General features: G+C 40.4%; 1 protein-coding gene across 3 annotated transcripts in view; it reads left to right on the top strand.

The window, feature by feature from the left end:
• LOC111838303 (fermitin family homolog 2) overlaps nucleotides 1-26,468 on the top strand; it is a 114,336-nt gene that overhangs the window by 40,131 nt on the left and 47,737 nt on the right. For 2 of the 3 annotated variants that reach the window (XM_072698900.1, XM_072698898.1), the window contains 2 exons: nucleotides 20,200-20,328; nucleotides 21,012-21,044. In XM_072698900.1, coding sequence (XP_072555001.1) covers nucleotides 20,200-20,328; nucleotides 21,012-21,044 — 162 coding nt within the window. The remainder of the gene's footprint in view (nucleotides 1-20,199; nucleotides 20,329-21,011; nucleotides 21,045-26,468) is intronic. The other variant, XM_072698899.1, reaches the window with a different exon arrangement.

Below are 26,468 nucleotides of genomic sequence, written 5' to 3'. Positions count from 1 at the left end.
TTACCTCAAGAGCTTCGTAAAAAGACATGAAAACAACAGCGAAACCGTGTACAAATCAGCGCGCGACAGGGGAAACATAGGAAAACTGAATTGCCCGGAACGGCAAAAACTTTTTTATTTTGAGTCGTGACATCCAAATCCCACTGGATCTGTTCATTCGACCATATGGCGATTTAAAGCCTGTGTTTCCTCGTTTGTCCATCCTTCCATTTTACTTTTTTATATTTTTGTTTCTACTGCTTTTTATTTTGTTTCTTGCTGTGATCGCTCTGTTCGCTGTGTGTTTCAAAAGATGGCAGTTGTATTTTGTGTTTCAGCAGCAGGCTATTTGCATAACTAATCGACAGCAAATACGTTTGCAAGTCCCATCCCAAAGTACCGAAGTACCCCAACTGGTTTGGCACTTTCGGTACTCGAGATTTCGGTACTGGTACTCGACCGGAAGTCAATGGGAAAAGCGAAAGTACTGTACTTTGTGCGGTGGAAAAGCACCCTAAGTAGATCACATCATAGGCCTTTTTGTGATCAATTTCACTTGTAGCTTCCTCAAAGAACTGAAGTAGATTCGTTAAACAGGATCTACCTCTCCTAAATCAATGTTGGCTATCCCTTAGAATGTTATTTCATACTTACAAAAGTAACAAAAGTGTGGTACCTGGCACAGTGGAAAAATGCCCACTGCTTCAAATGCTATACACTTTGCTGTCCAATCACTTTGACTAAGGGCAATGAGTGCAGCCTCTGTTCCCACTAGGATACTTTCATTGACAAACTCGTTAATTTGATTTTAATTACATGGTTTTTTAAAAAAACTTGATTTAGTTTAGAAACTGTCAAGTTCATAAAACAGTTAGAATCATCCATCCATCCCCCCACTTTTTACCGCTTAATCGCTGTAGGAATTATTAGCTCAAATAAATTTTAATATTCTCCACCAATATGTTTGAATTAAATAAAGTTTAATTAATTATTATTTAATGCTGATTATTAATCAATTGTTATGCCGAATGGTCGGCTCCTCCAAACTCAATTGCGGTATCCCTGTGAGTCTGTTAATGTGAGACTTAAATGGGATTCACTAATTACCAGTATCGCTTAGTAACCTGGGTTAGAAGGCTCGTCCAGCGAGCTGCATCACCAGGTAATGTACACGATTGGTAGCGAAGCTCCCCTCACGGCCAATGAGAGAGAGTCTCGCGATGTTTCAGGCGAGTTTGAGGTTCAGAGCGTGTAGCAAGATCGCACAAAGGCAGGAACTTATTATGAGACACCCAATGACGGAGGCTAAAGTAGTGTAAAAGACATGCATTTATTCCTAGCTAACACTACAACTGACATAAGACAGACATTACACCTAACACAAACAACAAACACGAAATAACGGAATAAAACAAACAATGTAATTATGAAAATGCAATGACCGGATTTAAATGAGTAACCTGAAATGGGAAATACTGTTCTGCAAAGCAAGCACAGTTTGTGGAAACACGAACTAAAGTCTTATAGCAGGTTAACAGAACAGCTTAAGTTGTTAGAATGAAAGGAAGTTGGTTTACTTGGTTGAAGAGTGGGGGGGGGGTCTTGGCAGTTGATGGTAGCTGCTGAGCTGATGGCACTCAGGAAGGCGCGGCGTTTGGAGCAGTGGAGTGGAGTCCCTTTAGATTCTCTCTCCTGGTGAAGCTTTGTCTTGGGTGCTGTTCTCTGTTCAGCTGGGCCTTCACCGGAGGGCTTCTTGTGGGCTTCTCTCCTCCCGGGCTGATGTTTTCCTTCGGGCTGGCGGTTATTCTCTGCGCTGCTGCTGGTTGTTCTCTGCTCACCTTTGTTCTGAGGTCCAGGTTTTTATGGTCTAAAGTTCATGAATAAGGATGACCAGGAATTCGAATCCTGGCCCAATGGCTGGCCATCCATTTGGCGGGCTTTCGGAAGGGGGTCTGTATTAGTCCTTTTGGGATTTATGGCCCGCCTGATTCTACTTTTACTGATGATTTTCATTAAGCTGTTATAACTTTTGATACATCCACTTTTATGGTAATCACTGACCAGATTTGGAATCAGGGGTGATTAACAATCAGTTTGATACCAAACATGCCAAACCAGCTTCACAGGTACATACCTCATACCATCTGCATTAATTGATTAAACAATTAATTATTGTATCTATGTGACTGATTCACATCAGTATAGGATACAGGGGTTTTGGGTTGCACCTCAACAGATGTTACACTTTGTGCGGATATTACATCGAATATTCCTATTACAAACAGCACATCTTATCCATAGATAGGCGTGGCCGTTAGTTTGTGGTAATATCAATATAAGTTGCACATCTGGAAACAACATATTTTGTTTGGTGTGGCTTGTGCCAATTCATCTTCTCCAGAATGGATAAGATACACCTTAATTCAGTTCTTTTAACATAGCATGGTAGAAACAAAGAAACTTGGTGACTGTCCACCAAGATCAGATAAGGACCACAAAGGAATGTTGGAAGAGAAGGGGGGGTTTTTAACACAGAAGACTCTCTAAAAGTTAGGACACATACAAACATAACGTATCTGTATATTGAGACTAGTAGTCGTGAGTAAATCAATATACAGGGTATACAAAAGCCAAACTTAACTGAAATTTCCTTTAGGGTGTTCGTCTGTTGGGTGAGTGAGATGTAAGGCAGAGTGTATGTGGAGGGGGTTGGGTGCCAAGTCGAGGGACCCCTGTCCGTGAAGTCCACTCTGCTTGTCTGTAGGTCCCTAAATCTTTGGGCAATAAAAGTTGGAGTGCTAGCCTCCCTGGTTATCTGTGTGTGTGTGTTTGTGTGTGTAACCCCCCTTTGGTGCCTCTCGTACCAGGCTCGGCCTTGTCTCAGGCCACCTGGAATTTAGGCCCTGTGATATGCGCATGTGTGATCCTACACGCGGTTGGGTTGCGGGGGCATCAGTCTAAGCAGGGATGCCTAGACCTCCCTCTCAACAGCCACCTCCTCCAGCTCCATAGGGGGAATACCAAGGTGCTCCAACATGTTCTTGGTCTGCTTCAGGGCCTTCCTCCCAGATGGACATTCCCGAAAAGCCTCCCAGGGGCCCGTCCAGGAAACATCGTAGATGGATGCCCGAACCACCTCAACTGACTTCTTTCGATGCGGAGGAGCAGCGGCTCTATTTTGAGCCCCTCCCAAATGTCTGAGCTCCTCATCTCTAAGACTAAGCCCAGCAACCCTGTGGAGGAAACTAATTTCTGCTGCTTGTATCCGCAATTTCATTATTTATCATTACCCAGAGCTCATGACCATAGGTGAGGGTAGGAACATAGATCAACCGGTAAATCGAGAACCTTGCCTTCCAGTTCAGCTCCCTCTTTACTACAACAGAACAGTACAGCGTCTGCATTACTGCCGATGCTGCACCAATCCATCTGTTGATCTCCCACTCCCCTTTTCCCTCACTCATGAACAAGACCCCGAGATACTTAAACTCCTCCACTTGAGGCAGCAACCCATCCCTCACCAATAGAGGGTCATCCACCCTTTTCCAGCCAAGAACCGTAGCCTCAGACATAGAGGTGCTGATCATCATCTCGGCCATCTCACACTCTGCCGCAAGCCGTCCCAATGCAAGCCGATGATCACAGCCCAACAGGATCAAAAAGCAAAAATGGGATCCTAAGGTCTCCAAACCACATCCACTCTACCCCTTGGCTATGAGTAGAAATTCTGTCCATAAAAGTTATGAACAGAATTGGTGACAAAGGGCAGCCCTGGTGGAGTTCAGCACCCACCAGGAATGAGTCTGACTTACTGCTAGCAATGTAAACCAAACTCTCACTCTGTTTGTAGGGGGACCAGATGGCCTTCAACAACAGACTCTGTACCCCATATTCCTGAAGCACCCCCACAGGACCCCCCTGAGGGACATGGTGATATACCTTTTCCAAGTCCACACAACACATGTGGACTGGTTGAGCAAACTCCAATGAACCCTTGTGAGGGTGAAAAGAGAATCCAGTGAACTGCAACCAGGACAGAATCTGCATTGTTACTCCTGGATCCATCCGAGGTTCAGCCATAGGGTGGACCCTCCTCTCCAGTACCCTGGCATAGACCTTACTAGGGAGGCTGAGGAGTGTGATCCCCCTGAAGTTGGGACATATCGTTCAGTCCCCTTTCTTAAAAATTGGGACCACCTGCCAGTCCAAAGGCACTATTCCCAACGTCCATGCAATGTTGAAGAGGCGTGTCAGCTAAGATAGCTCAACAACATCAAGAGCTTTCAAGAACACTGGGCAAATCTCATCCACCCCTGGAGTGTTCCCACTGAAGAGTTGTTTGATTACTTTAGTGACCTCCAGCCCCAGAGATGAGAGAAGTCCCAATCCGAGTCTTCTGGCTCTACTTCCTCTGAGGAAGGCATATCAGTGGGTTTCAGGAGATCCTTGAAATATTCCTTCCACCGCCTGACTGTCCCCAGTTGAGGTTGTCAGTTCTCCTTCCCTTCTATAAATAGCATTGGTGAAGCCCTGCTTCCCTTTCCTGAGTCGCCTGATGGTTTGCCAGAATCTTTGCTAGGCTGACCGAAAGTCCTTCTCCATAGCCTCACCCAACTCCTCCCACACCCCAGTTTTTGCTTCAGCAACCGCCACAGCCGCTTCCAGTTTGGCCTGCTGGTATCCATCAGTTGTTTCAGTTGTCCCATAAGTTAACCAAGCCCTGAAGGCCACCTCCTTCAGCCTCACAGCTCCCTTTTCCTTTCCCCAGCTCCGCACTGCCACATCAACAATTGAGTCCCGGAACATGGTTCATTCAGGCTCAATGTACCCTGACTCCCTTGGAATACAAGAAAAGTTCTGCTGGAGGTGCAAGTTAAAGATCTCCCACACACGGGCCTCCGCTAGACGCTCCCAGCACACACTCAGTATGCGTTTGGGTCTGCCAGGTCTATCCGGCGTCTTCCCCTGCCTTCAGATCCAGCTCAGCATCAGGTGGTGATCAGTTGACAACTCAGGTCCTCTATTCACCTGAGTGTCCAAAACATACGGACATAGATTTGATGATGAAATTAAAAAAATTGATCAGCAGACTGCAGCCTAGGCTCTATTCCGTAATGGTCTAGGCCCTCTCCAGGAGTTTGGTTCCAGAGTCCGTACCATGCGTTGAGGTGAGCCTGACTAGATATAATCTATCTACCTCCCGCATCTCCCACTCCAGCTTAGGTTCCTTTCCCACCAGAGAGATTACATTCCATGTACCTACAGCCAGTTTTGGTAGCTGACGATTGCTCCGTAGATGGCCATGCTACCCAATTCATATTGCATCCGACCCCCACAGCTCCCCTTGCAGGTGGTGGACCCACAGCAGGGCTGACCCATATTATTTCCTCCAGTTATGCCTAGTCCAGCCCCATGGGTGAAGGCCTTGCCACCAGGTGCTCACCCTCGAGCTCTTGCCCCAGGCCTGGTTCCACGGCAAGGCCCCAGTCTCCCCAGCCTGGGTGCAGTAACATGGTCCTTTATTGTAATCGTGGCAGTCTGTTTGTACCGCACGTGGTCTGATTGCTCACCTAGTGCTAACTTGCCTTACGAGACCCTATGAGGGGCGGTTGTCCGCGACAACATAGCTCCTAGGATCATAGAGGCACGCAAACTCCTCCACCACGATAAAGTCATGGAGGCGAGCCCAAAGAATAAGATTTCATTAAATATATCTGAAAGCGTTAATCTGTACTTCATGTAACACAGCCTACGTTTTATAAATCATTCTTGCCAGTTAACACAGGCTTAGCATCAGTGAGACTTACCCTCTTTGGGAACGTGTTCAAACTTTTGCCGGCCCACAAGGCGCCTTGTGTTTGCCATTTTCCATAAAGTGCTCATGAACAACTTCACATTCAGTGACATCCTGCATCCGCATATCTTAACCCTCCTGAAACGGCACCCGTCCACACACAGCACGTGTGTCTATGGACTTCCTGCATCATGTTGAGATTCTCCCGTGGCCAACCAGGTACCCTGATCTTTCCCCAGTCGGACATGCGTGGGATCAGCTCGGATGTCAAGTCAGACCCAGTTCCAATCTGCAGGATTTTGAGGGCCAGTCACAACAGCTGTGGGCTGACTTGCCGCAGGAGAGGATACAAAGGTCGTGCGACTCCCTTCTGCACTGTATCACCACATGTATCCAAGCCTGGGGGGTGCCAGACCCTACTGACATGGGACCAGCAGTGTGCCCATACTGTTAACTCTGTTGTCTGTTTGATCTGATATTACAGTCATTCTGATACGGTTACATGACCTTTCACCATGTGCAGAATCACTTCATTTCCACCACTCCTTCTGGGTGCTTAACTTTTGTATGTGTGGTGAGGGCTGAGGTCACTGAAGTAGTCAAATTCTTTGGTGGTATGACTCCAGGGGTGGATGGGATTCGCCCTGAGTTCTTGAAAGCTTTTGATGTTATTGGGCCATCTTGGCTGACATGCCTCTTCAACATTGCATGGTCATTGGGGACAGTGACTTTGGATTGGCAGACTGGGGTGGTGGTCCCAGTTTTTAAGAAAGGGGACCGAAGGATGTGTCCCATCTTCAAGGAGATCACACTCTTCAGCCTCCCTGGTAAGGTCTGTGCAGAGGTTATGCCCATTGGTCATACCTTGAATCCAGGAGGAACAATGCAGATTCCACCCTGGTTGCGGAACATTGGACCATCTCTTCACCCTCACAAGGATACTGGAGGGTTCAGGGGAGATTACCCAACCACTGTACATGTGTTTTGTGGACTTGGAAAAGGCATGCAATTGTGTCCTGTGAGGGTGCTTCAGGAGTACGGGTTACAGGCTTGTTGTTGCGGGCCATGAAGTTCCTATACAATTGGAGCAAGAGTTCGGTTTTCATTGCCAGCAGTAAGTCAGACTCATTCCTGGTGAATGTTGAACTCCGCCAGGGCTGCCCTTTTTTCACTGATTCTGTTCATAACTTTTATGGACAGAATTTCTAGGCGTAGCCATGGGGCAGAGGGGGTCTGATTCGGGGGCCTCAGGATCATGTCTTTGCTTTTTGTAGATGACATAGTCTTGTTAGCATTGTTAGCTTGGTGACTTGCAGAATGCACTGGGGCGGTTTGCAGCTAAGTGTGAGGTGGTCAGGATGCACCTCCAATTCTGAGGCAATGGTTCTTGACTGAAAAAAGGTGAATTGCTGTCCCAAGCAGAGGAGTTTAAGTATGTTGGTAGGGTGTCCGCGGGGTTTTAAAAAGTATTAAAAAGTAGTAAATCACATAAGCAAAAATTAAAGCCATTAAAAGGTATTACACGCAAATTTACGAGGCATTAAATTTTAGATTTTTTTTAAACTACAAATTGTCCATTTGTGTTTTAAAGTTTATCTGCTAAATTTCTCGCAAATTATTTTAAATGTGGATTAGCTCATTCCTTCATTCATAGATGATCTCTGTGATGCTGACTTCATATTCGGTTGTCGAGCGACGTCTTATACAGTTTGTGCGCTGAAGTACATGTTGGCTGCTTACACTCAGAAAAGCTAAGTCATAGTCATCATGGGTAAGTGCAAATTTGCACGTAAGTGGTTAGAGGACCCAGTGTTTAAGGACTATGGAAGTAAATTAATGACAAAAGTCGTTGATGAAAAAAAACACGTTGAATTACACTTATCGAATAAAAACGCATTGCGTTAATGACGCTTTGAATTTTTGGGGACTTTAATATGTGCATACATTTAAACATTGAACATTTCAACTGAAAACATTTCAATCGTAATTTCATTGCTTAAATATTCAGTACAAAAATATTCGGCTTCCAAAATTCAGTTCCAAAAGATACGTATTTTAAAGTGCATGTTTATAGTTCAACCACATGAATTCAGTTCATTTAATTTCGCCTCAAAATAAATTTCAAAAGAACAAATTCAGTTGAAAATATTTCATGTGTTTTATCTTTATTATTCAAGCAGTAACATTCAGTCCTCTTATTTCTACTTTACAATATTCAGTCCCGTTATTTTCGCTGTTTCAAATACGCTGCCAAAATTTCAGTGGTTTAAAATACGATCCGAAATTCAACCCTCTACATCCGGGACTAGCAGGATGAGCCATAGATTGCCGATAGAGTTCTCTTCGGGAACTGCGATCAAAATGGAGCAAGCGATCAGTACAAGTACTGATTGACTTGGCAGCAGATTTTTGTTGCTTGTGTTATTTATGTTTCTTGTCGTTTACTGGTCAATACGATAACTTATTGCAACCCCAACTAGTAGGTTTTTATGTAAGTAATTCACTAGCTGCATTAATTATAACCAAACTTATCTTGCTAACGTAAGATGCCTGCAGGCAACTACAAGGTTTACACACCAAGAGTTTAAATCAGCGTGATAAATTTATGATAATGACAGTCAGCGCTCTCTTTTCACATATGCGATGCACAACTCATAAATCAGGAATGCATGGATGAGAGCAGTTAGTCAACTGGTGCAAATCGACAAACTCATTGAAGAAAAAGCCAAACAATTAAGGCACTTGCCATGAATAGCCTAGTGGATAAAGATATGGACTTGTGACTGAAGAAGTCAAATGCAAGATGTTTTCAAAATCACAGTCACTAAATTTATTCTGTTGACCCATGTTCCCTATTTAAATTCTGTTGTACATGCCAAAATTGTGTAACATTATAAATCTTTAAATCAGTTTGAAACTTGTTTAAAAACGGTTGCAACTCAATGCCGTGCGGGTTTTAAAAAATATTGAGAAAGTATTAAAAAAAAGGTATTAAAGTGTTAAATTTAACCTCTGGATTTCTGTATACACTCACCTAAAGGATTATTAGGAACACCATACTAATACGGTGTTTGACCCCCTTTCGCCTTCAGAACTGCCTTAATTCTACGTGGCATTGATTCAACAAGGTGCTGAAAGCATTCTTTAGAAATGTTGCCCCATATTGATAGGATAGCATCTTGCAGTTGATGGAGATTTGTGGGATGCACATCCAGGGCACGAAGCTCCCGTTCCACCACATCCCAAAGATGCTCTATTGGGTTGAGATCTGGTGACTGTGGAGGCCATTTTAGTACAGTGAACTCATTGTCATGTTCAAGAAACCAATTTGAAATGATTCGAGCTTTGTGACATGGTGCATTATCCTGCTGGAAGTAGCCATCAGAGGATGGGTACATGGTGGTCATAAAGGGATGGACATGGTCAGAAACAATGCTCAGGTAGGCCGTGGCATTTAAACGATGCCCAATTGGCACTAAGGGGCCTAAAGTGTGCCAAGAAAACATCCCCCACACCATTACACCACCACCACCAGCCTGCACAGTGGTAACAAGGCATGATGGATCCATGTTCTCATTCTGTTTACGCCAAATTCTGACTCTACCATTAGAATGTCTCAACAGAAATCGAGACTCATCAGACCAGGCAACATTTTTCCAGTCTTCAACTGTCCAATTTTGGTGAGCTCGTGCAAATTGTAGCCTCTTTTTCCTATTTGTACTGTAGTGGAGATGAGTGGTACCCGGTGGGGTCTTCTGCTGTTGTAGCCCATCCGCCTCAAGGTTGTGCGTGTTGTGGCTTCACAAATGCTTTGCTGCATACCTCGGTTGTAACGAGTGGTTATGTCAGTCAAAGTTGCTCTTCTATCAGCTTGAATCAGTCGGCCCATTCTCCTCTGACCTCTAGCATCAACAAGGCATTTTCGCCCACAGGACTGCCGCATACTGGATGTTTTTCCCTTTGCACACCATTCTTTGTAAACCCTAGAAATGGTTGTGCGTGAAAATCCCAGTAACTGAGCAGATTGTGAAATACTCAGACCGGCCCGTCTGGCACCAACAACCATGCCACGCTCAAAATTGCTTAAATCACCTTTCTTTCCCATTCTGACATTCAGTTTGGAGTTCAGGAGATTGTCTTGACCAGGACCACACCCCTAAATGCATTGAAGCAACTGCCATGTGATTTGTTGATTAGATAATTGCAATAATGAGAAATTGAACAGGTGTTCCTAATAATCCTTTAGGTGAGTGTATTAAACATGACAAATATGCACAGTTTACAAGAGAGGTCTAGGCGTAATTGAGCACAAAACAGTCTGTGTTGATCACAGAGGAGTTTACAAACGGTTTACAGTCACAACAAAATGAATTTTTTTTTTTTATTTAAATCTCCCACTTTGGCCACCCCTGGCGTAGACTCAGTCTTATCCGCAAAGGGCTGGTGTGTGTGCAGGTTTTACACTGGAATGCGTATCCGCTGCGGTGCGTTTCCGACACGGCAGCCACAGGTAATCGCCGCCAATAAAGTCAATGCATCAGTTTACACCAGATCCTCTGTGTTGCGTCTCCGCTACGTCTCTGTTCCGTCACATGTCCAGCAGTCCATCGAGATGCGCATCAAGTCTATTTTTGACGGATACGGATCAAGAACATAACACAGAGCGCATGCGCCAACTCCCCTTCACATCATGGATGACGAAAAGTTAGTTTTGGAGGTGGAGAAACACGGAATTGTGTATGACCCCAGACATCCTTTTTACAAGGACAATAGTAGAAAGGAGAAGGTGTGGAGTGAAACTGCAGAAGTTTTGGGATTTGACAGTAAGTTGAATCTTCCAATTAACTATGTAAATACTTGATTTTTAATTAAAGTACTTGTAGACTCCTAATAAAGTGTAAATATCAGTAAATATCAAGTTCAATTTACTGTTCTGTTCAATTTTCTGTAACATAAATGTTGATAGTCTCAGGTTATCATCATAGTTCTAGGATGGTAGGCTTCTGGAAGCTAACTTCCTTTCTGTAGCACAGCATGCCTCTACTGTGCACTGTAATGCTTTGTGAGGTTTGGCTCGCATGGCTGTATAAGGGCAAGGGAGTCTGTTCAGTGGGAGGGATACCATCTGATAGTCTTTTAAAGTCTGGAATGCTTTTGCTTTAGAAACACAAATGAAACAAGCAGCTAGGGGTGCACCGATTGCAGTTTTCTGGCCGATCAACGATCACCGATCCTTAGGCAACCTTACCTGCCGATCTCGATTTTTTTTTTTGCCGATCTTGTTTCTTTCATAACTAAAAGACAGTTACTTCAATGTTTCCATTTTTATTGAGTAAATTGATATGAATACTCACAAAACATGAGGTAGTGTCCTCAAATATAAATGAACATATACTGTAAATGAGCATTGCTGTTTGAACTACAAAATCATATTTTTTCTTCCAGACTTTAATTTCTCTAATTTTGTAAAAAAAAAAAAATATATATATATAGCTGTTATGACACATTTGTCCAAAAAAATAGGGAGGGAGGCAGCCTGCACTGCACCTCTCTCGGGAATGGGAGAAAAGGCTGATTTAACCCTCTGGGGCCTAGGGGTAGGAAACACACTTTCACTGACTGGGGCATGATCACACATTTCATCACACTTAATTCATGGCAAATAAATTATTTCTTATATATTTGTTTTGCCATTACACTCATCTTTATTTTAATATATATTGTAAATATGTCAGATTTTTGTTAAGTTTGAAATTTGACATCAAAGTATAGACATTGCAAAATGCAGTTTGGAACACTTGCAGAAACATTATAAAAGTACATAGTAAGCAATGCTGGCAGTTTGTTTTGATCCCAGATATCTGATCACCAAAGTCTTGGCTACATGAAGATGACTAAATGGTGTAGATGCAACATTAATTTGGATAAATAAATAAGAAAAACCTAACTCATGTAACTATTTCTGGCTCCTTTCATTGAATATGTAGCAACTTTCATGTGTATGAATGAGCCATTGTCACCTGGCCACGTCCCCAACCCCCTTTTATGGCGCTGAAGGGGATGTATCTGGATCGCGTTTCACCGTTGCGCTGTTAATCAAATTACCATGCGAATGCGATTTGAATACGCGCTAATGCGGCTATTTAGAATGTGAATAGCGATCTTCGGGTGAGAGCGGTACTACACGCCCCCGATGCAGGTAAAACAAAGTAAGATGACATGGTTTACTTTTTTGCCGATTTAACCTAATTAAAAAAACTTTAATACTTCCGACAATGGACGTTTTGAAAAGAAGACAGATTACGGATTTAGCCAGCGTTTTTTTCATGATTATACATTAAGATTTCAGCGAGATATTTATAAACTGAAATAGACGCGAAAAGTACGCGATGTCGTCGACGACATACTCGACCCCAAAGAGTTAAAAGCATATAACTAAGATCGGTGGATCTCATGGGAATATGGTCGATTTCTGATCCCCTCAAATTAACGTGATCGAGGCCGATCGATCGGTGCACCCCTACAAGCAGCTCTTGCCAAGCCAAGCTTCTCTTGCTCTCTTACTGTAACATTTCTCTTGTAGAAAAATGTAGACCAATGGTTGATGTTGAATGTAGAATTTTGGTGTTAAACATGAGATAAAGCTGGGGTGTGACATTCTAAAAGGAACTTTAATGGCATTGTTTAGAATATATTTTTCAGCTTCTTGTTTGGCCACAGATAAATTCAAGAGATTGAACATATGAGAGTATGTATTTGTTCCCTCTTTATGATCTGGAACAAGGTGGTGTTAAGTAGTGATAGATGAGATACAACTTAAAAACTGGAATATCAGAAATGCTCTGTTTTGGCCTGGTTTAACCTAAAGGGAATAAAATAAAACCAATCACCGGGTTGGTTTAAAATTTATGATTTGGCACTTGCAAGGTTTTTGGCTGCATTAATATCCTATTTTTTCAGTAATTTTTGGGGGATAATTAATTTACTTACCTTGCTTAAAGGTAACTAACTGCATTGATCCATTTAGCTTTTTTTATTTAGAATTTCAATAACATAAATTCACCAGTATCAAATTAAAAAGAAAAAAGGGCATCTGAAATGAAGTTGAAAATTGATGGCAGTATCCTTTGAAGTTGCAAGCATACGATCAGTTACAGACAGATTTCTTTTTAGATATAATGTTTCTGATTTGGTCATACAGACATTCATTGTGTTGAAAATTCCACACACGAATCATATACAAAAAGCCAAAATTAGGGCTGAGAATCTATTTTAAAAAATATAATCACATTGTTTCTGTAATTAATCACACCTCACCTAATATTAAAACTTATAATCATTAATGTTTATATGTTGAATCCACAAATTAATGTAGGTTTAACACAAAGGGGAGTACATGGGTCATTGTCACCAACTTATTACTTTTAACATAAATTTTCTCTAATTTCTAGATTGAGTCAAATTACAACTTTCTTGTTTAAACGACCATCTGGGGTGGTTAGTTTTTTATGTTATTGCAATTTATTTCTGTAATAAACAGAATTATTTCATCAAATTCAGGGCAGGAGTAACTGCGATGAAGAGAAAAAATGTATACGTCTTATACAAATTGGTTATTTGTGGGTTAGATGCAGTAAAGTTGAAAAATTTTAAAACATTTTATGTAGTTTTGTTTTGCTGATTTTTGGCTACCTATTTGAGGGAAATGGTTTCAAGAGAGCAATTTTCATAATGATGAGGCATATTTTTTTTTTATACTCTTTAATTTTGCTTTTTGCAAGTACAACAAGAGAGAAAATGAACATGGGGAAAAAGAGAACACACAATGGGGGGGGGGGGGAGGGGTTACTACGTATGTCTTATTCCTATTGTACTGGTTTTACAACAACTGAAACTCCGAGCAAAGCTTCTTCTTGTACACAAACCATTTGGACCATAATCTTGTATAGGCTTTAGTCCTAGCGGAGCAAGTAAATTTTTCCATACAGTGTATTTCCTCCACGATGACCCACAACTGTTCTTGACTGGGGGGGATCACATTTCAGCCAGTTCCTTGTGATCGCCTTTTGGCATGCAAGTACCAGAAAATGTCCTCAGTTTGAAACATGGTGCTAGGAACCAGCCCCAGGAGCAATATCCTGGGATCCTTGGGAACCTTCATGAGGAATATTTCCTCCAAAGACTGAAGGATTCGGTCCCAGAATGGTTGTAGTATTACACATGACCAAAACACATGAGTAGTTGGCATCCACGTGCCCACGTTTTCTCCAACATTGCTGCTGCACGCCCAATTGTTTACTTTTAATGTGAGCGTCTTCCAGCCAAATTCCCTCCACCTTTTCGAGCTAGTAGAAGAGTGCTGTGTTTTGCACATAGAATGCCAATCGCCCCCTGGTATCACAATATTCATTTCTTGCTCCCACTTCGATTTAATGTACATTGTATTTATACCCTTCCGTTTCTGTAAACACCTGTATAATTTAGACTATTTTAACGGGGGTCTGTTTATATGCCGTTGTCGACACATCGATCACGTCATTACCTCCTGAAATTCCTTTTTTAATTTCTGCTTCATAGAAATGCCTCACCTGTAGATATCTAAACAGATCCTTATTTTCCAGTCCGAATTCTCTCAAGTTTTCCAAAGGTTTTGAATGATCCGCCCTGTAAAAGTGTACATAAAGCTGTAATCCCTTTATCTCTCCATCTAGCATATGTAATATCCAGTTCTCCGGGACTAAACATGGAGGTCTGAGAAGGCCACATCAGAAGTTTAATGTCTCCTTTCAAATTATATTTTTTTTAAATCTCCTTCCATATATTCAAAGTTTCTTTGATTATGCTATTTCCCCCTTTTTGATAGTCAATCCCACTTAACCTAGTCTGGGTTTGAGGTCTGTCCACATTTATTTCAATGTGCTTCCATTTTGCCTGATACTCTCGAGAACACCAGTACGTAATGTATCTCATGTGGGCGGCATAATATTCTCTAAGATTGGGGAGTGCTAGCCCACCATATTCCTTGTCGATTTGGAGTTTCCTACATTTTACCCCCGGCCGAGCTCCTGCCCAAATGAACCTGGATATCAACCTGTCCCAAGCCCTGAACTGAGAGTCTGGGATCCGGATTGGTAACGACAAAAAGAGATACAATAACCTTGGCAGCAGATTCATTTTCACTATGTCCAATCTAGAACTAAAATCCAATACCAACATTGACCATTGTGTTATATCCTTCTGAATCCTTTTATTTATTTTATTTATTTCATATAATTTGTTCATATCTTGAGTAATGGAGATTTCCAAGTATTTTATTGACTTAGTTTCCCAATTCCATTTATATTTCTGCCTGATTTTCTTGCTTGTATAATTAATAGGGAGAACTTGTGTTTTTGTGATGTTTATAGTATAACCTGACATTTGATCATAGTCATCCAAAATCTTCATAAGTTTGGGAAGAGTATTATCTGGATTCTGGATGTAGGCTATTATATCATCTGCGAAGAGTCCGATTTTATGATTGTCGTTTGCTATATTCCTTCCGATTCTTCATTTTGTGTAATAGCCTGGGCCAAAGGCTCTATGTATATTGCGAAAAGTGTGGGACTAAGACAACAACCCTGTCGTGTGCCTCTATGCAGTTTAAAACTCTGGGTCAGGTGCCCATTAATCTTAATTCTTGCGGACGGGTCACAAAATAAAGATTGAATACATTTAATAATTTGGCCATTAAAACCCATCCGCTCTAGTACTCCATATAAAAAGGTCCAGCTAACCCTATCGAATGCTTTTTCGGCGTCAAGACTGTCCAGGGCTGCACTCAGTTGTTGTTTATTGGCCTGTTCTGTGACGTGCAAGGTACACCTAATATTGTCTTGTATTTGCCTTCCTTTAATGAACCCGGTCTGATCTTCATCTATTAACTCAGGGGGAAATTATTCAACCCTTTTTGAAATAATGGATGTGAACAACTTATAATCAACATTCAGTATAGTGATAGGTTGGTAAGATTTACAACATTCTTTATTCTTGCCTTCTTTGGGCAGAACTGAAATCACAGCCTCTCTCCATGATGGAGGTATCACTGCTTTGCCGAGGGTCCAGTTCAAGGAATCAAGCAATACTGCTGCTAGATCCTCTTTGAAGATCTCATACCACTCGCTCGGGAAGCCATCACTCCCTGGACACTTATTAGACTTCAGTCTGTTTATCGCTGTGTCTAATTCTTTCATGGTAATGGGGGAACATAATTTATCATTATGTATCATACCTATGGAGGACAGGTCAAGTATTGACAAATATTTTTCAATACCATCTCCATCCACAGTCATTGGCTGTGAATACAAGGTTTCATAATAGTCTTTAAAGATTTTATGAATTTCTCATGGGTTCTATGAAAATCTCATGGGTTAAATTATTGGTTTGGGGGTCTCTAATTTTGTTTATTGAGTGAGTTATTTGTTGCGTTCTAAGACGTCTGGCTAGGATCTTCATTGCTTTCGGACCTGATTCATAATAAGTTTGTTTCACATCTCAATTATTTTTTCTAATTCATCGTTAAAAATGGAATCTAATTGTTTTTTGACCTTTATTTGGTTTGTCAGATCCATGTCTCTGTGTTGTTTCTCTAAATCTCTCAATGTTTTTTTTCTAGTTCTTCATATTCTGTCCTCCTTATCTTCTTTAAGTAAGCGGTTCTAGAATCAATTTCCCTCTCATTACTGCTTTGACTGTGTCCCACACTATAGTTGGGTTCACCTGATCGTTATCTCTGATACGGTCTTATTTCTTCCCTAATCTCCTTCACCACAGTCGTTATTCAAGATACTTATATTTAGTCTCCATAATGTATTCTTAGGTCTGTTGTTTAAATGTATAGTTATATCAGATCATAATGTAATCTATCTATCTGATGTTCCTATTAAACACTCCCTTACCCTACCTCTATCTGTATTATTCAGCAAAAAATAATCTATCCTAGAGTGCACTTTATGGGAGGCTGAATAGTGAGTAAAGTCTCTCTCTCGTGCATGCAATTCCCTCCAAACGTCATATAGGCCTGTCTCCTTGATATACACTCACCTAAACGATTATTAGGAACACCTGTTCAATTTCTCATTAATGCAATTATCTAATCAACCAATCACATGGCAGTTGCTTCAATGCATTTAGGGGTGTGGTCCTGGTCAAGACAATCTCCTGAACTCCAAACTGAATGTCAGAATGGGAAAGAAAGGTGATTTAAGCAATTTTGAGCGTGGTATGGTTGTTGGTGCCAGACGGGCCGGTCTGAGTATTTCACAATCTGCTCAGTTACTGGGATTTTCACGCACAACCATTTCTAGGGTTTACAAAGAATGGTGTGCAAAGGGAAAAACATCCAGTATGCGACAGTCCTGTGGGCGAAAATGCCTTGTTGATGCTAGAGGTCAGAGGAGAATGGGCCGACTGATTCAAGCTGATAGAAGAGCAACTTTGACTGAAATTACCACTCGTTACAACCGAGGTATGCAGCAAAGCATTTGTGAAGCCACAACACGCACAACCTTGAGGCGGATGGGCTACAACAGCAGAAGACCCCACCGGGTACCACTCATCTCCACTACAGTACAAATAGGAAAAAGAGGCTACAATTTGCACGAGCTCACCAAAATTGGACAGTTGAAGACTGGAAAAATGTTGCCTGGTCTGATGAGTCTCGATTTCTGTTGAGACATTCAAATGGTAGAGTCAGAATTTGGCGTAAACAGAATGAGAACATGGATCCATCATGCCTTGTTACCACTGTGCAGGCTGGTGGTGGTGGTGTAATGGTGTGGGGGATGTTTTCTTGGCACACTTTAGGCCCCTTAGTGCCAATTGGGCATCGTTTAAATGCCACGGCCTACCTGAGCATTGTTTCTGACCATGTCCATCCCTTTATGACCACCATGTACCCATCTTCTGATGGCTACTTCCAGCAGGATAATGCACCATGTCACAAAGCTCGAATCATTTCAAATTGGTTTCTTGAACATGACAATGAGTTCACTGTACTAAAATGGCCCCCACAGTCACCAGATCTCAACCCAATAGAGCATCTTTGGGATGTGGTGGAACGGGAGCTTCGTGCCCTGGATGTGCATCCCACAAATCTCCACCAACTGCAAGATGCTATCCTATCAATATGGGCCAACATTTCTAAAGAATGCTTTCAGCACCTTGTTGAATCAATGCCACGTAGAATTAAGGCAGTTCTGAAGGCGAAAGGGGGTCAAACACCGTATTAGTATGGTGTTCCTAATAATCCTTTAGGTGAGTGTATATGTTAAGATCTTTCGATCTTAGAGAATTATGTTTTTTCAGACTTGTTTTTTCTTGGGGTTTTGACATATTTTTTTTCCCTTTATGGCCCTTAAGAATTCTTTTCCTACTCATCTACCTTTATATCTGAAACTAGCTGACTTAACAAGTTAATTGGTGGGATAACTATGAATATTTTGGGAGAGCTTGTTCACCGTGCGTCTACTCACTCCATCAGCAGACCGGAAGTCATGATGAGGCATATTTTAATATTTTATTTTATATGTTTTAAGTGATGATGTATAGAGTGTGGTGGCAGTATTCTCAATTTTTGTCAAGGGGCAATGTGTGTATTTATGTACAGTTGGTATTAATGTAGCACCTTTTTTGATTGAGTGGCTGGAAGATATTCAACACAAAAAATATTCAAAACACTGCTGTGTGCCTCTGTGTACAGCATCTTCAAAATGTAATGTCAGTTTAAATTTCTTCTCAATTCAGTCAAGTTAAGAAAGCAATGTCATATGAACAAAGTACAGTGTACAATGAATTACTTGAATGCCTTCTCCATAGATAGACAATTAGCAAGATTACAACATTGAAATTCAAAAAATACTGAGTACGACTGGGCAATGTGTGAAATGTAGACATACTGCTGTATAAGATATTTTCAAAAATGTTTAATATAGTTTTTGTACACTCAATCCTGCTACAACATGACTTATGTGTTCTTGAAAAACCTTGCTTTAATTTAAGTTGGGAATACGACTCCATAGTGACTTAAAATGAATTAAATAAAAATGGTGATACCACTGGCCAATAATGTATTTATATGTATTTTAAATAAGAAGAAAATAATACATTAATAAATTATGTCCTAAACATCTCCTTTGGGTCTTATACGTCTCATGAGAATCGCTTAATAACCCCTTCAACTGATCCTGGGCCTTCGTGACCGGGAAATTTTACAGTTCCTGTCTTTCATGTGTCCTTTCATGTGTTGCTTTCTCACTAAACAACAGAAACTGTGACCTTTATGCTAAATAGCATAGGAGACTCAAACAGTTCGTATGTTAAACTTCACGCACAATTTCATATGAAACTACACTGCCACCCCAAAATAATGGTCGATTTGTTAGTTGTTGGTTATAGGGAGGATCGATCACAATCAAAACAGGACAAGCCTTTTATTTATGACCCATGACATGTTTATAATTCACTGTTAAATGTGGTCAACAGATCAGTCATTTGTTTCTCATAGATTAAAATCTGATGTAACACCATTATGCTAATAAGCCCTGGCAAGCTTCACCTCCAGCACTGGAAATATTAGACAAAAGTATATTGGTTATCAATTGAATTTTATGATGCAGAAATACATTGATGCAAGCAGAAAGGTATTTAGTAGTGCATTGAATCTAATTGAGGTACAAAAATAAATCCATTTTCTCAATTTTTACGTCATTACTTCCATTTCTTTTTCCCACGCTTCCACATAGCTTCCAAGTGCTGGTGCTTGTCAACCAGTCAGCAAGTTTTTCACTATAAGCCCTACCCCAGTAGTTCATGGTCAAATGAAAAATATCTAGTCCAGAGTAGGGGATTTCAAAAAAAGGTTCAGGAATTACAACTGAGTCAAGTATTTGATAACGGAAAAAGTTCCTGTGGTGGGACCGTGCCTATGAATTGTATCTGTTCCCTGTACTGGATAAAAGTGTCAGTTAAATATGAATGAGTTACAGGGACGTGTGCACAGAAAATAAAAACTGCCCATGGCTTTTCCAGAACCATGTATATTTTTCTTGTTTTATGAATTTAAGCTGTGTGTGTGTGTGTGTGTGTTTCGTCCTGCCCTCAAAAATGCATGATGATCCCTGTGGTTCCTGGGATAGGTTCTACGCTCACTGTGAACCTGTTAGTAAACCAGTTTTGGAAAATAGATGTGTCTTTGACTTGTGACTGGTACATATCGATCATGGTTAATTCATTAGCCATTTATCAAATGATATGGATACTTATAAGCTTATTCTGCATATATCTGTGTATCCAGACTAGTCCTGCACCCCTAAGGGTGTTTTTTCTTTTTATTTGTCTAGTTAGATCATTTTCTGTGTAACTCTTTAAAACTGTTTTTTTTTTCTCAGATATTCGTCATCCAGAAGAACTATCTCTGTTGCGTAAACCGCGTGACCCCAAGAAAAAGAAGAAGAAACTTGAGGAAACAGAAGAAGAGCCCTTGGAACTGGAAGGACCACTGGTTACACCTGGATCAGGTATTACTGTACTGCAAGTGGTTTCCTGCAACCAACCACCATCTTGAAACTGTTCTGCTTTTCTGGGCTCAAATAGGGTTGACATACCTCAAGATGCTTAAGAGAAAAAATCATTGACTTTTACAAAGTTTCTGTTTAGAACTTCTCAATTTCACAGTTTTTCAGATGCCATGCAAAGTATTTAGTTTATGAATGAATAATTTAATTCAATTAACTGCTTAGTGCTGCCATCTTAAACCATATGTCCTCCTATTGAAATCGTCAGTGATGAACTAAACAGATTTGAAGCATTCCATATTTGATACCATTGGATTTGCTAGCCTGTCATGAATAGGGCTTATTGTCCCCCAGCTGCTCCCACCCGCTTTCCAGAGCAGGCATTCCCACATACTCTGAATGCAGCCCTAGGAAGGCATATGGACTTGTCTGCAGAATAAGTCCAGCCTTTATTCACTCTTTATTCTCAGTAAACTTGGGATTATCGTGATAGATTTAGGGGGTAGAGATTTCCTACAGCAGTTAATGACTTTCCTGTAAAATTTCCACTGATGCATGTATTCAGCATGGTGACAGTGTAGTGTCACAACTTTTACTTGCTGTCCCTCTCACTCCTATCTCTGAATTCCTTTAATCTGTCCCCTTGTTTTCATTTTCCTCGTTTCCTTTTCCCCCTACTATTTTAGGCTCTGAGATTATTTACATTGGACCTGTTAAAGGTAAGGTGTCTGCTTCATCTGCCTTTCCCACACTTTTTATTTTCTTCATGCTTTCTCTGGCTTATGTTGAAAATTAATGGTATTGCACTTCTTAAATGGTTTGCTTCATTTGAAACCTCTCTCCACAGTATTTTCCTATATATGTTGGTTTACTGATTGGAACTCTTACATAATATTTTGCCCCCCACATAGATCACCAAGCCCATAACCTGTTTTTGATACCTATATGCAGAAATCTCCATGGTTCGTTCAAGTTTAATTATTATATTTATTATTAAAATCTATTCTATTTTAAGATTGCAATTAAACAATAGATTGGAATTGGGAATGATTAGCCACTTTGAGGAGCCACTTTGAGGAGACCTAACACAATGGCTAGTTAAAGGCAAAATTAATCTTTGGAATTATCACTTGCAGTTCGGCTAATAGAAGATTGAATTGCAGGTTTTGTTATGGTTTTGTCCCTAGAGCAGGGCTGTTCAAATCACGGTGCTCAAGGTCTGAGCACTCCTGATTTCCCAGCCTTTCCCACCTGTGAGCCAGGTGTGAAGCTTCTGTTCCCTGTCATAAGCAGAAATGATAAAACTAACTACCTGGGACTAGGGGTGGGCGATATGGCCCAAACATAATATCACTATAATTTAGAGTATTCTGACGATAACGATAAATTTGACGATATAACAAAATACTGAAAAAAAATGCTTGTTAATCATTTGACAGCATAAACATAACAGGTTACCTTAAAATATTCTGTAAAAACTTAACCTCCTGAGACCCTACATCCTCATATAAGGACATCATTTTTAGTTTAAAACTATTAATTGTTCAAAAAAATTGTTTGGTTTTTATGATTATGAGGTCCTACTAATCCGAAAAAGCTAACGGAAATAAAACATGCACACCAAACAAAAGCCCGGGACTCAGGAGGATAAAAATATATATTACACAAGTTAGTTTTATTTAGTCTTAAAGTAAAATAAATAAAAAAAAAAAAAAAAAAAAACTCCCTCTGTTCTTTGGATTGAAAGTCTGTATAAAACATAAATAGTATAACAAATAAAATCCATCACAAAATATAAGGTGTAGTTTACAAAAAAAAAAAGAATCTTTTGATCATTAGTGTAACAATCAACAAAAAAATAAGTTGCCTTTAACCCTCTGGGGTCTAGGGGTAGGGAACACACTTTCACTGACTGGGGCATGGTCATACATTTCTTTAAATATCATAAACATGGCAAATAAATTATTTCTTATTTGTTAATCTTAGTATTCTTTGTAAATATGTCAGACTTATGTGAAGTTTGATGTCAAATTACAAAGTATAGACATTGCAAAATGCAGTTTGGAACACTTGCAGAAACATTATAAAAGTACATAGTAAGCAATGGTGCCAGTTTGTTTTGATCCCAGATATCTGATCACCAAAGTCTTGGCTACATGAAGATGACTAAATGTTGTAGTTGCAACATTCAGTTGCATAAATAAATAAGAAAAAGCTATCATGTCACTATTTCTGGTCTCCTGCCATTGAGTATGTAGCAACTTTCATGTGTATGAATGAGCCATTGACACCTGGCCACATCCCTCCCCCCCTTTTATGGTGCTGATGGGGATGTATCTGGATTGCGTTTCACCGTTGCGTTGTTCATCAAATGACCATGTGAATGCGATTTGAATATGCGCTAATGCAGCTATTTAGAATGTGAATAGCGATCTTCAGGTGAGAGTGGTACTACATGCCCCCGATGCAGGTAAAACAAAGTAAGGTGACATGGTTTACTTTTTCACTGATTTAACCTCATTTTAAAAACTTTAATACTTCCGACAGTTGACGTTTTGAAAAGGCGACAGATTACGGATTTAGCCAGCGTTTCTTCATATTTCTACAATAAGATTTTAGCAAGTTGTTATGAACTGAAAAACACAAGAAAGATATGCGGCATCCAAAATAATTCCACACCACTGAAGTAGCTGCTTTTTGGGAATTAATTCTTCAGCAGTACCGCTTCCAGCCATGTTTGCCTTCACCATCACAACTTAACCCTTGGGAGTCTGAAGGTGTTTTGGAGCCCTGAAGAGATTCTGACATTTCCTGACATTTGTGTATTTTTCAGTTACTTATAAACATATAAATGTCTAAAGTCTGATAACATTGTATTCAGCACAAACTGGGCTACAATAATATATGAGCAGCATGTATGTACAAGTCTTTATATTGAAGAAAAAAACAGTTATGCGTGATTATTGAAAACAACAAAAAAATAAGTTATTAGACCACAAAACTCATTCATGACATTTGTGTACAAGACTTTTGTGACCTGGATCTTGTAGTGTAGAGGTTTTACTTCAAAATGATGTGACAATCATCTCACTCATTCATTTACAGAAAACAATACATTCATTTAAATTTTCTAAGACACTTTTTGTTTAGAAAGGCCATATGCGAGGAGGTGGGAATGATCATGAATAATGCTGTAGTTCACACCAGAGAAGACAAAGACCCACATAATGAGCTGTATAATTACCCCTTTCAGTCAGGTATGAGACAGAGGAAAGTGCTACAAGAAAATAATTTGAAGACAGAAACATATTTCTTTGTTTGTGGTTTATTTAGCATGCGTGTCCCAATGTGAAGTGCTGGTGAAGGCAAGGGTGATGCAGACACATTCCTAAAAACAAATAAATAAAAAAATGTTAGGCAAAAAAAATGTTAGCATCTCAAACATTTACACCCGATATGTTTGTGCTAAATAACATTACCGATAGCAGTGTTATAAGCTAACCAAAACAGAGCTAAATATATATTAGCAACCATAATCTAAAGCTATCCAAAACGAGGTGAAATACATTAGAACTTTTACAAACATCTGTAAACTCCATAAGGCATTAGCTTAGCCACCAGGAAATAACATGTTTGCTACATAAGGCAGCATGTTAGCAGAGTTATCTACATGCTACTCTAAACTATGTAAATGGCATTGAAAGCCAATGTTTCACATAAGTGTTTCATATAAGCTGACAAAAGCTAGCTGAAGTGAGGAAAATATTTACTAATATTAGTTTAATATTATCAGAATAAGAGTTATATAAGACTTAATAACTTACTCATTGTCAAAGCAGCTTGCTGTGTGTTTGTTTTTAAGCCAGTGTCCGGGGGGAGTGGCCTTGTATGTATAGTGCCCGGACTGTTGAATGGCGTGTGGGCGTGTCCTGCCTCGGGTCATTAGCAGATAATGAAGTGCGACAGAAATTCTGTGCCTCTCCTTGGTTTCACATGGATTACATAAACTGAAAATATTTATTTTTCATTCAAATTGCTTTATTTAAAAGTAGACACTTCTAGCTTTCTATGGATATATTTCTCATGTCTGTCTGTGCAGTATTCACGGAGTTTCAGTTCATTTTAGTGACGTGTTTCAAAAAGATTTTTGTGGAGACTGAGATGGCTGAAAGCGCACCCTGTTTATTTTCTTTATTTTACAAAAGCACAATGTTTTGTGGATATTGAGTATGCATGAATAAAAATAGACCATTTACAGATTAAAATGATGTACTACACTTACGTGTATGATCAAACATGACGACGCATTTTAAGTTCTTTTCACGGTTACCAGTGTCCCCGCCGGCAGGTCTGCCGACTCCCAAGGGTTAAATAACTTTGTGCCGCATGTGAGCGTAATCCGCTGCGTAATGGTGTGACGTATTTACGCTAGGGCTGCAACAACTAATCGATTTAATCGATTAAAATCGATTATTAAAATAGTTGCCAACTAATTTAATAATCGATTAGTTGGGTCTACGTTATTATACACATAAGTACAGTGGCAACCTCCTAATTTGGGAGCAGTAAGCTAACCAAAGCCGCGGTGGCAGTAATGCACATAAACCGATGCCGACCGCCATAAAAGAAAAAAGTAAATGCACATAAACGCCATTTACGCACCTTTTAAATTTACAAAACAGCTTTTACTCACCTTTTTTAAGATCACTAATGTTAATGATAAGTTAATGATAAGGTAAGTTTACCCACCTTAAATTTCTTGTTACCACTACACCACTGCTTCATTTCTTCACGATAGAAATTTATAGTAATATCAAATGTTGTAGTACTCAAGACCCGTTTTTGAAGGTCTCGATCTTGTCTTTGAAGCAGCCGTATTTGTACTCGTTCTTGTCAAGGACTCGGGATTTTATTTCGAGACCATAACTCTGAGAATATTCTTATTAATGAGCCGTTTACTGTCGGATTGGATAACTAATAACTGCAACCAATGGCGTTACTGCCGGCCGCGTTACCCGCCCCGTCCCTTCACACACGCACATGTGTTTAAATGAACGCAGGGGAAGTCGTGGTTGTCAACACAATCAGCTATTATGGGGCTAGAAATGCGGCTACATACAGTACAGTATACCACAACGTGTTTACTAGGGATGGCACGGTTCATGAAAAAAAACCGAACCGTTCGGTTCGCTTGTCTCGGTTCGGAGCATGCATGCGTCGCACGGTTCGACGGTTCATGACATGCGCAATGTAGCCTCGTGCCCCGTATGTGACGTCAGTGTGTTTCCCTTTCGCGCGAAAGAATTTTATTTTATTTTTTTTTTCTTTCGCGCGAAAGAATAGGCTATATGCACAGAGCGATGTGACGTAGTTCCGGTAAAAGTTCAGCCAGCTAAGTAATTTCCGGTAGCCTTTAGTTTGCTGCGTTTAGCTCGTGTTTTCGGCGTTACCACCGTCTCTGAAGAAAACGTTTAAATTTCAGCCAACGGATAGCACAACACTGTTGTGCGCCTTTGTTGTGTGACTTTATTTAATGTGCGGTTAGGCACTTTGTTAAAGAAAATTAAGTTATCTGTGACAAAGCACTCCAGTGAGTGTCATGCCTCGATCGTCCGCTCTTTCCGTGTGCCACGCCCCCTCGTTAACCCTGTGTGGATTCCCCGTGTTTACCAGCTGTTCCTGATTGTTGTCAAATTTGTCATTACTCCATTGTATTTAGTCCGCGTTTCCGTTTCTTTCTCCAGTCCGGTCATTATATTGTAATTCTGCTTTACCGCTCGTCTGTGTTCCTTTTGCTCATTAAACCCCGCATTCCCCCGATCCTAGGTCTCCTCGCCTCTGCTTCCCCGGTCAGCGTTGTAACAGTGAGCCTGCTTCCATGCTGCAATGTGAACATTTGCCATGTTCCTAAAAATTCTGTTTATTGCACAGTGTCTGACCAGTTTGATAAATGCAAGATATTCTGTAATATTGCAATCTTTGTGTGCTAAAAAGGCACATACATTCATGTAGATGGCAATACACGTTCTCCTTTTTTTGCCAAATAAATGAAAAGCATGTTGAAATCATCAATCAATCAATCATCAGTCTTTCCTCTTGCTGTATCAAAATCTCACCTAGCTTTCCTCAGAGATGGTCCCAAT

The sequence above is a fragment of the Paramormyrops kingsleyae genome, chromosome 14 (assembly GCF_048594095.1).
Source record: "Paramormyrops kingsleyae isolate MSU_618 chromosome 14, PKINGS_0.4, whole genome shotgun sequence".
In the NCBI taxonomy this organism is placed as follows: Eukaryota; Metazoa; Chordata; class Actinopteri; order Osteoglossiformes; family Mormyridae; genus Paramormyrops; species Paramormyrops kingsleyae.
This window is presented reverse-complemented; position numbering and strand designations above follow the sequence as displayed.